Raw genomic sequence first — 14,101 nt, 5'->3', positions numbered from 1 at the left:
ATGTTGCTGTGTAAATGTCATATTTGAAGGACTGAAAGGTGTATTTTATTTTTCCCTTTCAGGTATTACTTTGTTTTTCAAATGGAAATCATTATGATATTGTCTATCCCATAAAGTATAAAGAGAGCTCTGCTGTGTGTCAGTGTAAGTAATCACCCTTGTGCTTGTATAGGAAATTTTCTTCCTAAGCATTATAGTCCTTTTTTTTTTCTTTAAGAACTTTTATTGAGATGCAATTGACATACAGTAAACTGCATATATTTAAAGTGTACAATTTGATATTTTTTTTCTTATTAGTAATGTATAGATGGCAATCCCAAACTCCCAATTCATCCCACCCCAACCCCCCCCCCCCCCCCCCCACACACACACCCTGCCCCAAGCATTATAGTCTTAATGCAAACAAGTCAGGGCAAATATAGTGTTCTGTTGTGTAAAAATATATTTTTGAGAACCTTAGGTTACCAATAATGTTAATACTATAATAAAAAACTTGTTTCCACAGGGAAAAAAAAAAGGCGCTAGTAGATTAGAGTTTGGCTTGTAAATACGAAGTTACTTTTTCTTGGAGTAATTAATTTCAGTAGTAAGGATTTATATATTAGCTGTTAGTATATAGCTTGAAAATCTAGGTGATTGCGGAAATCAAGTATTTGATTGTATTTGGCTCTAGACCTGGGTTTCTTGACCTTGGCACTGTTAATATTTTGGGTCAGATAGTTCTTTGTTTTGGGGGTTGTTGTGTACATTGTAGGATGTTTAGCAGTATCTACTATGTAGATGCCAGTAGCACTGTCTCCTCCATGTGACAACCAAAAATGTCTCCAGATTTTGTCAAGTATTTCCTGGGAGGATAAAATCCTTCCTTCTTCCCCATTTGAGCATTACTGCTGTGGTAGCTCCTTCCTACCTTTGTACTTTTCTCCTTTATCATCTATTCTAACAAAGTGCACATCACTCATACGAAGCAGTGGTGCTGGGCATGTGACAGCTTTTTCCCTTGTTCTTTAGCTGGGAGTGACCAGTAAAGACATGCGTAATGTAAAATTTTAAATTGATGTATTTTGAGATATGGAAGTCTAGCTGTCTATATCCTGGGCTATGTCCTCCACCTCTCCCAGCTAATCAAAATCTGGACATTTCAGCTTCGGAAAGGACAGCTCGTGGTCTCATGGTGCTTACCTTTCCTTTACTACTCAGTGCCTGTGGTTTGGATGATGTTATTGGGGTGGATGCAAGGTGCTCTGTGAGAAAAAGGGTCTCTTGGGGACTCGTTAAGGGGGTGGGCACCATTGTTGATGAACTTTTAGTGCACTTGTTTTGGTGAGATTCACTGTAATTAAACCAAGTGAGAGTTCTGAACTCCATGTGTAGGTTTTGAATGTTTGCCAATATGTATTTCTATGTTTTCTGGAGTTTTGTTTTTGTTTTTCCCTTTTTTAAAGCAAAAACATGGTCTAAATATGCTTCAGTGGCTACTGAGAATACATTTTACAACGGTTTCTTTTTAGTCCATTATGAAAAGTTATCTTCTTTCTAGCAATCTTAATGTTCTTTAAGTTTTCTATCCAAGCCTCTTCAGGTTGGGTGGGTTGTGTGACATCTCTAGTTCTCAGTTTCTTCATGTGTACAGTTAGAATAAGAACACTTCACTGTGCTGGCATTAAATACAAAGGTGGTATGTAAAGGTGTAGCACAGTGTGTGGAATGTAGTCATTGCTCACTGTGCATGTTTAATTTTATCATACTTGCTTCACAGCTGTGATACTTTTTTGTGTTATTGTTAGTTTAAAAAATGGCACTATATTATATAATGATTTTGAACTAAGTAACTGCAAAGACAAATCTAGTTGCTCTCTATCTAGGAAACTTTCTGATTATATTGTATTATTGATCATAGGGTATTGCAGGTATTTAGTTAAGGATTTGGAAGCCTGGGCAATCTCAGTGTTATGTTAGAACGTAAAATTAACTAATATTGTAACATCTCTCTTTTGTTAATTGCAGCTCTACTTTATGAATTGCTGTATGAGAAGGTATTTAAAACTGATGTTAGTAAAATCTTGATGGGACTAGACACCTCTGAAGTAGCTGATGAAAACAGCAGTGAAATATCAGATTCAGAGGATGACAGTTGCAAGTAAGAGTGAATTTCAGTTCCTAAAATATCTTTGTTCAGTAAATGTTTCTACATGGAGTTGCCTCACATATTGAGGTATTATGGTATTCCTAAAATACAGAAATCTGCAGTGGAAGTTTCTTTTTTACTGCCACTAACTATACTCCATTTCTATTATAGGACTGTTGCTTTTGAAAGTTGATTTTTTTGTTTGTTTTTGCTAAGCATCTCTTTTTATGTAATCGTGATGCACATATCTCTAAAATAGATTTGATCCTACCTATATATATGTGTATTCTAAAATTTTAAGGTTAGCTTGTCAATTTGCTTACATATCCAGTAATGAAAGACGGCCATTTTGATTTCCTTGACTTTCTTTTATTGTTTTCTTTCTTAGATAATGCCTCCTCCTTTTCTTTTTATATAATAAAAATCCCAAGTTGGGGTATAAGTATGTGAACAGCTCTGGATAATGCCTTTGTTTATGTTGTGAATGAACACTTTTAGCTTAGAGTCTGCAGCTTATTTTTCTTTTCCACTTAAGACATGCAGGGTAGTGGTTATCCTAACCTGTGGACATCCTAACCTGGTTTCATTCCTGGCTTCCTGCCAACTAACTGAACTTGGAGCAAGTTACTTAAATTCACTAAGAAGCCTCAATTCTGTAGGTATAAAATGAGGATATATTAGTATTTCTTTAAAGTGGAGAATTTATAAGAATTAAGTGAGGTAACATGTACAGTGCACAGCCTCATTCCTAGGTATGTGTCCAGTGTATATTAGTTTTTATCAATGATGTTAAGAGGTTTATTCTGTATTGTCTAATAACCAACCTGTTTCATTCTCAGTGAGGCTAGAAGTATATTATTCCTTTTGAATGAGAGTATGAAAGTGTCTTACTTGGTGTTATATACTGTGAAACTAGAGAAAAGTGAAATTAAACCTAAGGATATCTAATTCTTTATTAAACACTTAAATATATCTCCTTCTGTGTGTACTTCCAGGCATTTCTTGAATTCAGTTGTTGATCTTGATTGAAAATTTGATTGACTACCATTTTTACAATAGAAAGAATATGAGTCAGATTAAAATCTGGGTCTGCCATTATAAATTTAATCCTAGAATAGACTAACTTTGCACAGCTGGAAATTCTGCATGGTTTTCTCCGGGTGCCTAGTGTAGTTAAGGCCCGTCATTGAGCATAGGGGAAGTTGGGAGGGAGAATGAATGCCTAGTTTGTTGTAACTTACTACCTTTAGTTGGTGTGGGGGGACTTCTAGCACATGCCCTTTGGTTGCTGCTGCTGATGGTTTTAGCAACAGCTGGGTCTGGATGGCAGCTGGCAGGCGGAGGAGGAGTAGAGGCTAGTAAGCTGGAGAGGTTTACCAGGGATGGTGCGCTCACTGTAATGCTCAGTTTTCCTTTTTAATACTGTCTATTGTCGTAGCCCTTGGAACACGGAAGCCTTTTTAATTTTTTGTTGCATTATTAAGATTTCCTTTTACTTGTGTCTTGTCTGGCTTAGGGAGGACAAAGCTTCATTTAGGGAAGAATGCTATATAATCATGGCAAGGTAGATAGGCATAGTGTGGTTATGAGGAAAAACCAAGGATGCCACTATACTCCTGTGCCTGGATTCTTTTCACATTCATATTAATCAGTCCTGAAGTATTAGAAATTAGGGTGCTTTTTTTAGTCCAGACTCTAAATACTTGGGGTCTCTTAAATATTGCTGCATTTAAGGGTATATAGTTTTGGAGATTGTCCTGCAGGCTAGAGATTGGTTTGTTAAGGAGCAGGAATTATACGTCAGGAGAGTACAGGTAGCCTCTCACCTCATCACCCACTCAACCTACCGTCAGTCTGACCAGCCTCTGCCCCAGGGTCTTTGCACTTGCTGTCCCTTCTGCTTGCAACACTAAATAGCCGTATGGTTTGCTGTCTCATCACATTTGATTCTTTTTTCAAAAAAAGACATCTTTCTTCATCCCGTTTTTTATTATTTGAGCCTAGGTCTCAAAACTATAATTTTTTTCTACCTTTTTTCCCCCAAAGCACTTATCAGCATTTAACATACTGATTACTTATTTAACTTGTATCTGCTCTCACTAGAGTATATATCTTGTAGTGGAATATTTTGTTTAATGGAGCCTCGTGTATATTTTGAAAGGAAATTTTTACATTAAATGTTTTTATAAACTCAACTATTCTACCAACCCAAATTTCACAGTTTATTTCTGTTTCTGTCTTCTTGATGATTGATTCAATAAGAATTACTGATGAAAATCTTTGACCTATATACATATACACTCATGTATGCATATATACACACACACATGCACACACACACATGCACACTTAATACTAAAACTTGTTTGCACACCTTGAAATACAGGTTTGACTTTTTGGAATGTAGCCCTGACTTTGAGATTTTTGTATGACATTAGAACAAGTTAATTGCATGCAGACATTTTTATACTCCTAATGATGGCTTTGTAATATTTCTTCTTTTGTAGGAGTAAAACTACCACTGTTAATGATGTGAATGGATTTAAATCTTTGTCAAGTGATCAGGTATTTTTATTTAATGGTTTTTAACTATCTCTTCAATATATATGAAAGCATATGAATTTATAGTCTTAATTTTTTTTCTCTTTTCTGGTACATTTTCAATAGAGTCAGGATCATCTACTAGTAAGACATTTTTTGGTGACTTCTTAATTTTTAAAGTTTCCTCCTTCATTTGATTTTACTCTTATACATATCTCAAACATGTTTTAAAAGCATTTCTGTGTTGATTGATTGGACTTCCTGACTTTGTTTATTTAGCATCCGAAAAGCAATGGGAACTCTCCTAGCCTTCCTTTGTCTAGAAAGGTTCTTAAGTCACTCAATCCAGCAGTCTACAGAAATGTGGAATATGAAATTTGGCTGAAGTCTAAACAAGGTGAGTTTAAAAATTGGTCTGTTTTCCATAAATTTGCTTTGAGGTCCTTGAAAATGATTACGTCAACTTGATATTACACCGATCTTCTTTGCAGCTCAACAGAAACATGATTACTCTATTGCTGCTGGCTTACAGTATGAAGTTGGAGATAAATGCCACGTAAGTGATTATGTAGAGGAAGAGAAGATTTTACCTGAAATCTTATTTATTCTAATTAGGAATCAAGAAAACAGCCCAAGTTTGGATGTGTTGTTAATTTGGGATTTCAGAATGTATTACGTATACATTTTAATAGTTATAAATATTTAGCTTTTGAATACATGACCGAAATCATACATATCTAGAACCATGGCGTCCCATCACGTGATCTTTAAAACAATTCAGTCTTTGATACTACTTGCTTCAAAGAAGTAACAGTAACATTTTAGATTTTTAGATGTTTTCATGACAGTTGACAAATAACTTAAGTTGATTCAGACTTGACATATAGGTCAGTTTGATTTATGAAAGTCATCCTTGAAGATTTCAGTAATGCATAATTTTTTTGTTGGATTGAGCAAAGAAAGTGGACAATAAGAGAAGTTTTTGCCATTTACTTTGAATAAGCTGCTGCTTTGGGCTTAAAACTGCTGATTGTTAACCGGCAGCATTGGGTTGGATCCGTGTTTCTTACATGGAGTGATTTTACTCCCATACCTCCCATTTAGCAGTGTCTGCAGACATTTTCTGTTGTTACAGCTGGGAAGGTGCTGCTGTGTCCAGTGGGTAGAGGCCAGGCATCCTAGAATGCATAGCCCGCACCCCCCCCCCCCCCCCCCCCCACCAGCAAAGAATCATCTGGTCCAAAGTTTAATAATGCCAAGACTGGAAAAACTTATGAAAAAAATATTACTCTTTCTAAAACAAAAACAACCCCCACACACCAAAAATAATTGTTATTTGGAAGATAGTTTTCATCAAAAATGGTCCTCATCAGAAAGTATTGCCTTTTTAAAACTACTTTAAAATAGCCATTGACAAACATTTCTTCTTGACTTGTAGAGAAGACACTCATTTCTTTGGTGATAAAGTGGTTTGTAAAAGGTGTCTAGAGGACCAGGATTATTTCTGGGTGTCAGTGACAGACTTTACCTTAAAAACTTTTAATAGTGTTCTGATTCGGGGGTATTTTGAAAGGAGAGGAAGAAGAGGGTAGGATTCATTTGGGTTCTTCCTTCCAGGGTTGTCAGAAATGTGCTTTAATCACAGAACAGAATCAGGGAATCTTTTACTATCGTGATTTGGGGAACTTGGAAGAGAACAAAAGAGAAGAGTAAATCCAGGGCTTAGGGCACTCCCTCCCTCCCTCCCTCCCTCCCCCCACTTAAGTAGAGAAGCGAAGATTGCTTATTCTGTGCTGCATCACTAAAATTGTGTCATTTGTTATTTTAAAGCAAGAATATTTCCTTTGAGATTTCAATTGCTTTTGTAAAGTAGATGCTGTTGATAAGGTAGATGGTAAAGCAGGTACTTGTTTTAATTTTTTCCTTTTTAGAGTACTTTCTATTTCTACTACTTGATTATTTCACTTGGATAAAATGTAATTGAAATTTTATCACAGAAACTGCTGTGACTCAAAGGTGACTTCTATTTACTCAAATAAGCATGTAAATGTAGTTTAAACTTTTAATAAAAAGTAACCAGAAAAATCTTTTTTTATTGTTAAACTCTTGAAAAGAGGCATGCAGTGTCTTGCTGTGACTGAAGGATGAAACCTCAGCTTGAGAACTTTGATATATATAGTTGGGCATCCCTCCGCGTCTGACTATGGAGGGCCGACTATATTGTGCCATTTTACATGAGGGACTCAAGCATCAAGGGTTTTGGAACCAGTCCCCCGCGGATGCCGAGGGTTGACTGTACTGATAAAAGGAGGAGGTGGCTTCAAGCAGGGGTGTGTCCTTTGGGCTTTTAGCGCAGTGGTTGGCGGCACTCTGTGCTGTGTGTGCTGTTTGACTACAGGAGGAAACCTGAAGGCTTATTCTTCTGTCACAATTTGCTGTTGTGTAATAACCAATTGTATATTAGAGAAGAGATGATGGAACTATTTTTAGGGAGGAAAAAGGTCACATTTACATATGACAGTATTTTAAATATTGGAAAAGTGAGAAGATAGTAGTAATTTTAATTATAGTTACTCTCTTTTGTTGAGTGGTTGCTATGTGCAGACTGGTGTCCTTTATATATATCATGTGTACCTCATTCCATCTCCATGGGTCCTGTGATGTAGGTACTATAATTAGCTCCATCTTGCAGATGAGGACACTGAAGCATGCGATAAGTCACTTGCCCAAGGTCATATTGCTGGTAAGTAGAAAAGCTGGGCCTGAAATTTGGTGTGTGTGGTGCCACAGTGCAGGGGGATGCCCAAGTATATAGATCAAAGTTCTCAAGCTGAGGTTTCATCCTTCAGTCACAGCAAGACACTGCTTTCCTCTTTTCAAGAGTTCTAAATTGTCAGAACCCGGACAATTTAGTAGAAAAAACTTGGAAGAGTAGGCAAAGAAAGTATTTTGGACATAGGTCTGGGAAGTCAGAGACAACATTATTGTGTACCCTTTTGAACTTAGTTTTGTTTTTAACAATATATGTTAATTTTCTCTTTAGTTGAAAATGAAATAACAGTTTAAAAACTGATCATTGATGCGAAAGAATCAGGTGACTGATTTTTCTTTGTGGAATTGTTCAACAGGTTAGGTTGGATCACAGTGGAAAATTTTCTAATGCAGACTTTCAAGGGGTTCACTCTGAGAACGGGCCAGTTTTGGTCGAAGAACTTGGAAAGAAGTATGTACTGCTCTTCAACCAAGGTGTTCATTCACCATCTCTTCCACTTAGCCTGATGTAATCATGAGCATTTCTAAATGTCCCTGTGTATTTGCAAATTCAGTTAAGTGTATTGCCTGTGTGTAGTGAAATATACTTGTTTAGATCTTTCAGAAAAATAGTTTGAGTTCAAATTTAGTGTTTCGAGCGTTAAGGTACTTTAAATTAAAAATATTTGTTTTGTTGCTTACTGTTTGACATGTGCCATTCTTCAGTAAGGCAGTTTGGAAAATTAACTGTATTATAGCTATGAAGTGGGGACTTTGGAGGACAGAGACCATATTCATTTCTGATTTCATTGATTGCTGCCTTGGTTTTCAATAACTGATTGTCTGGTGGAGAAGTGTAATACTTGCTATTTCAGTATTACTTTAGAGCAACTTTTGTTTCAGTTGCTGCTGCCTTCTACTAGAGTAAAAGGTGGTAAATCACACCTAAACTTTGCTGTGGAAAATTTCAAACATACACACATGTAAGGAGGATAGTCCAGTGAACCCCAATGTAACTATCACCCTGTATAAACAACTAGCAGCAGGTTTGGCAGTGTTTTCTAATCTCTTCTCCCTAACCCCTTTAAAAAAGATGGGAGTGGAATTGGTATATTTGAAAGCAAATCTCAAAATTCACACCATTTCTCGTAGACACATAGATGCTTATGTGTGTCTCTAACACAGTAAAGACTTCCCCCTTCCCCATCCTTAACTACAGTACTTTAATCACATCTAACAGAATAATCATCTTTCTTCTTTAATCTTATTTTATTTTGCTTAGATTGTGATTAAGGCCTTTTAGTCTTCTATTCTTTTAGGTTAGAAAATGTACTTTTGATTTATGACATCTTATTTGATTAGAATTACATTTGGATTGCTAAATGCTTTGTACTTTAATGTGTGTTTTTTTTTAACTTTTTATTTTTTTATTTTTTACAATAAACTGTGTATATTTAGAATGTACAATTTGGTATCCCTATCTCCCAATTCATTCCCCCCCCAACCCTCCCTGCTTTCCCCACTTGGTGTCCATATGTTTGTTCTCTACATCTGTGTGTCTCTTTCTGCCTTGCAAACCGGTTGATTTGTACCATTTTTCTATAGTCCACATATATGTGTTAATATACAATATTTGTTTTTCTCTTTCTGACTCACTTCACTCTGTATGACAGTCTCTAGACTCTCTATAAGAGAGTATGACTCTATAAGAACTAAAACTGGGAATTCTTAGGTAAACTGAAAATAAAATATGTATAATACTTAAACGGATAGTCTTAATGGAATACTTTGTTACTACAAGTCTTTCTTTGTTTTAAAGACACTCACTGAAGAACCTCAAACCGCCTCCCTCAGAAAGCTGGAACACGGTGTCAGGGAAGAAGATGAAAAAACCTCCCTCCGGACAGAATTTCCATTCTGGTAGGAGCATGTCAAGTTATTCTTTCCTTGGGGGAGGGGATGGTACTTGGGGTTGTTTATAATAGGACAATTTTGAGGTATTTTTGGCTTCTTGTGACAGACATGGATTACAGAGGGCCAAAGAACCCAAGCAAGCCAATAAAAGCCCCGGCAGCACTACCTCCTCGACTCCAGCATCCTTCAGCAGTGAGACAGCATGCATTCTCCAGTCATTCTGCAGCATCGCAGTCTCAGAAACCCTCCAGCGAGCACAAAAATCTTAGCAGGACACCCTCACAGATCATAAGGTAACCTTCCTGAATGCGAGACAGCTAGAAATTGAGGAGCATTTCTTTTATTTTCTGTATTAAAATTTTTGTTCGTATACTTGTCTATAGCATTAATATTAAAAGTATTGTTGATAAAATAATGTGAGGATTTCAGTTCTTTATAATTCTCTTTAAACAAATCAAAGTAATTTTTTAGGGTAAGACATCTTTGTTTTTGAATAAATTTTTTCAGATAATTTAGATCTTATCCTGGCACGTTTATAGTTTTCTGGTAGCTTGTAGCGTGTTAAATACTGAATTCCAAATTGCAGTCCTAATTCCTTGCAGGGTGAGCGTCTTTCCCTTTATATAGAAACTTAAATCAGCCACAACAGCTTACTTTTGTCCGCTCTTTGGATTGTTTGTTGTATTGTGTCTAATACTGGAGTAGTTTATATTCTTTGGAGGAGCTTTATTTGAGAAAATGTGTCTTGAGTGGAGGCTGTCTTCTTCCTGTGGACTTCGCTTTGTCTCTTATGGGTGCTTGTGGCTCACCTTCCCCATCCAAGCTCCATCTCCTCAATTGTCTGAACAGCTGTAGCATCAGCTTTTGTGCTTGCTAAACTCTGGTCTTTAGTTTCTGTATTTTTGGCATTTGTGCATTCCCCTTTCTTGGGAATGTACTTAACATTTTGTCATTAAAGATAGTTTATGTCGCGTCTTTTAGACAGAGTTGTAGGTTTTTAGGCTGACATGGTACCAGTACTGTGTATAGTTTCCTGGGGCTGTGGTATTAAGGTACCACAGACTGGCTTAAAACAACAGCATTGTATTCTTGTACAGCCCTGGAGCCTGAAAGTCTGAAATCGAGGTGTCAGGAGGGCCATGCCATCTCTAAGGTTCTAGGCCTCTTCTGCTTCTGGTGTCGTCCACAGTCCTTGACGTTCCTCGGCTCAGAGCTGCAGCACTCCCGTCTCTGCCTCCGTCATCACGTGGTGTTCTCCCGGGGTGTGTGTGTCTCTTCTAGTAAGGAACCAGTTATAGTGGGTTTAGGGCCACTCTGCTCCACTGTGACTGCATCTTAATTCATGTGATTACTTTGTAAAAACTCTATTTATAAAGTCACATACACAGATACCAGGGGTCAGGACTTGAACATAATTTTTGGCGGGAGACATTGTTTATAACAAATACCAATACTTCACATCTGTTACATTTTTCTTTTTAATTGAACCAACTATTTAGGATAGAAAATTAATTGATATTGTTCAAAATCCACAACACTCAAACGTTCTGATAATTCTCCTTCCTATCCCTGTCATCCCAGTTGTCTAGCTTCCTTCTGCAGAGGCATCCATTGTTAACAGATTCTTGTGTATCCTTGCAGGGATGCTTTATATATGTGCAAAAAGTACATATGTATTCATAATCCAAGTGTCCAAAAGTTCTAATGAGAACAAATGATTAAAAATCATAAGAAAGAATTACCTCATCCCTCAAGGGTGGTCACTACATACACACCCCGAGTAATCAGGGTCTTGTGTTCTTGGCACTCAGCAACAGTGTGCAGGGGCATTCAGGGCCCATGGTGGTTTCCTCCCCCAATGGACAACTTATGTTGTTAATCACCTAGTTGTGGCTGAAGTCTGATGTGGGGACATTGACCAGACTCCACTGGCATCTGGTGGCATCTTACCCAATATAGGCAAAGTACCTAAGAGGACTAACTTACTTTGAATATTAACTTTGGAAATCTAAAAATGTGAAGTCAGTATAGGAAAGTCATGGACAGAAATGAGATTTTTCTATTTAATAAAATTCTCACTTTTCAGTAGACTAGAAGAGCCTTTTTTCTCTTGAACAGAGGATACTCTTTAGTGTCTTAAAATTTAAAAAAAAGAAAATACACAGAATACGAAATAGCTAATTGAAATACACTTCTGTTTGCCACAAACTATTTTTATCCAGTTTGTTTCTAGTGTTTTATCCAGTGTGTTAGGAGTTGGAGTGATCAGACACACGTGGTCCTTTTCTTGTTTATGTGTTAGCTCTATGTTACTTGGTGTATAAAAACACTTGAGGGTCAAAGGCAGTGGATAATACTTAGACCCGAAGCTTTGGAGAATTATTGGCATTATGATTGATTATGTATGAAGCTAGTTGTACTTGCAGTTAGTAAGCCTAGTCTGTGGGTGTGAGAGTGAATGTTACTAGTGTATTAAATTTAGAGACTGCTGATGATTGAATATTTAAAGTAAGATTTTAAATTCTAATCAAAATTTAGAATTTTATAGCTAACACTCCAATTGATTTAAGTCCATTAGAATTTATCTTGACTTTATTTCTAATATTTAACACATCAATTTGGAATTCTCATTATCGAATAAAAGAGCAATGAAGTTGGGCATGAGACTCTCATGACCTCTCATTTTTAAATTTCTCTCTCATTGATAGTCTTTTCCTTTGGAGAAAACAAAACAAAGTATAACAAAAACCAAGCAGGATTGCCATGTATGCTTTCATTATGCAGGTGCTGAAAATGATTGAAGTATCCATGCTGAGTGTTTCCCCTCCCACTAGGCACAGATAGGAAGGGTTTGGTTCTCTGTGATGGGTGAAGATAAGATGTGGGCTTTGGGTGATGGGACACAGTGTAAGGGAGTATTGACTTTCCAGAGACTCCTGGCACTTGCTGAGTTGTCTCTGGAGTCTTTTCACCCTGGGGTTTGAGAAGGACTGGTCTAAGACTGAGGGTCCAGATTTGCTCCCCTGTTTTTTTACCTAGTACTCTGGGGTTGACATCTGCCCCATTGGAATTAGGATATGATTTTAAGTGGAACTGAGGACGTGAAATGGCTGTTTCAGAGGTAAAAGAATCAGATGGTATCAGTTGTGTCCTTCCCACTCTTTTTAGGGTCATTGTATATCTGCAGTATATTTTTCCTGTTGGCTTTGGATTTTCATTTCCCACTGTTGTGAAATTGTTAGACAAAGTAGAAATAGTATTCATATTGCCTATAATAGCTATAAGTCATATAAAAATGTTCAGGTTATGTTATAGGCTACTAGATTCTATTCATGAATTTTTTTGTCTCCTTCTTTGACCAAAATTATACTGAAATGACAGCAGTCTTATCTATGCAATTAGTATCTAGCCTGATGCATTTTTTCTTCTTTTCAGCTTCCATTCTCCCTTGGTAGTGTCATAAAGAGCAGGAAGGTGGTCCTGGTGTCTCTTTTTAACATTGTCCTCTGCTTAGAACAGAAAATTAGAATGCTTTTGAGGCTAAAACTAGTAACTTTCCCTTTCCTTTGAAAGAGAATTCTTATGAAAGTATTGGAATATGGCATAAAGAAAATACACAGTGCTTACATTTATGCCCTGATGAAAAGAAAAATCTCAGTGATTTCTCTGTTACTTGGAAGTGAGTTAAGTTTTTCTTTTCTTTTCCCCCTTTTGTAAGTTTGTCTTCTTGACTCTGAAATGTAGCCTAATGCTCCAGGTGCTTCCATTTGCTTAACGTCTGTTAATCAGGCAGCTGAAAGTTGTGTAATGTCACAGGATAGCTAAAATAGTCAAGTGTGTGTATTGCTAAAAACGTTGTCTTACATTATTTTATGTACATTTTGTCTTTTTTTCATAAGAATGTTTTATTTGACAGAAAACCTGATCGTGAGAGAGCTGAGGATTTTGATGCCACGACTCGAGAATCTAATTATTTTGGCCTCTCTCCAGAAGAGCGCAGAGAGAAGCAAGCTATAGAAGAATCTCGTTTACTCTATGAGATTCAGAACAGAGATGAACAGGCTTTCCCAGCCCTTTCTGTATGTATATAAAGAGGGATTTTAAAAGTTATCCTTTAGAAGTCTGTCCTTAATATATCATAATAGTGTTTTTGTATTAAATCATAGTTGTTAATGGTAGACTAATAATTTTTAAATTGAAAGATACCTTGGAGAGTACACAGCTGCCCATCCTATTCACCTTCCTGAGGAAGGTGAGGTCTAAAGATATTTCTAGTTGGTGGCAGGGTTGAGGTAAGTAAATCGGTCATCTCACTTCTTTTAGGATTTTGTTTTGAACCAAAATTCGTTTGTTTTTGCTAGCCAAAACAAGTAACTTTCCCTAAGCAGTAGAAGTTCATGATTCAGTTAACAAAATACATCTGTAAAACCAGGGAATTCTTTTTCAGTGTTCCTTATTAAACATACCAGGACAAGAATAACCTGGTACACACAAATAAGAGGTGCCATTCAGAGTGGTCACTGTTGGAGGTGGTAGTACATGCAGCCCCGTGGCTTTGCCCTTGCTCCCTGCCTCAGATGCTGGGCTGTGATGGATGCTTCTGATGAGACAAGTGTTCCTTAACTTTAAGTTTCTTAATTCTTTGGGGGAGTCAGAAGGGAAAACAGTTACTGTATAGAGTGAAGTAGATGCTGTGTGAGGAGGGGCCATTGGCAGCACAGGGCGAGGGTTAGCTACTTCAGTTTGGGGGCACTGGGTGCCCTGTGC

The 14,101-nt window shown here is 37.0% G+C and overlaps 1 protein-coding gene across 4 annotated transcripts in view; it reads left to right on the top strand.

Moving 5' to 3' along the window:
* The window catches only part of OTUD4 (OTU deubiquitinase 4), a 41,326-nt gene that overhangs the window by 15,493 nt on the left and 11,732 nt on the right, over positions 1-14,101 (top strand). For all 4 annotated transcript variants that reach the window (XM_057726424.1, XM_057726423.1, XM_057726426.1 and 1 more), the window contains 9 exons: positions 63-144; positions 2,008-2,140; positions 4,636-4,693; positions 4,949-5,066; positions 5,161-5,225; positions 7,798-7,892; positions 9,240-9,340; positions 9,441-9,627; positions 13,251-13,413. In XM_057726424.1, coding sequence (XP_057582407.1) covers positions 63-144; positions 2,008-2,140; positions 4,636-4,693; positions 4,949-5,066; positions 5,161-5,225; positions 7,798-7,892; positions 9,240-9,340; positions 9,441-9,627; positions 13,251-13,413 — 1,002 coding nt within the window. The remainder of the gene's footprint in view (positions 1-62; positions 145-2,007; positions 2,141-4,635; positions 4,694-4,948; positions 5,067-5,160; positions 5,226-7,797; positions 7,893-9,239; positions 9,341-9,440; positions 9,628-13,250; positions 13,414-14,101) is intronic.

This window comes from Hippopotamus amphibius, chromosome 3, assembly GCF_030028045.1.
Source record: "Hippopotamus amphibius kiboko isolate mHipAmp2 chromosome 3, mHipAmp2.hap2, whole genome shotgun sequence".
NCBI classification, from domain to species: Eukaryota; Metazoa; Chordata; class Mammalia; order Artiodactyla; family Hippopotamidae; genus Hippopotamus; species Hippopotamus amphibius.
This window is presented reverse-complemented; position numbering and strand designations above follow the sequence as displayed.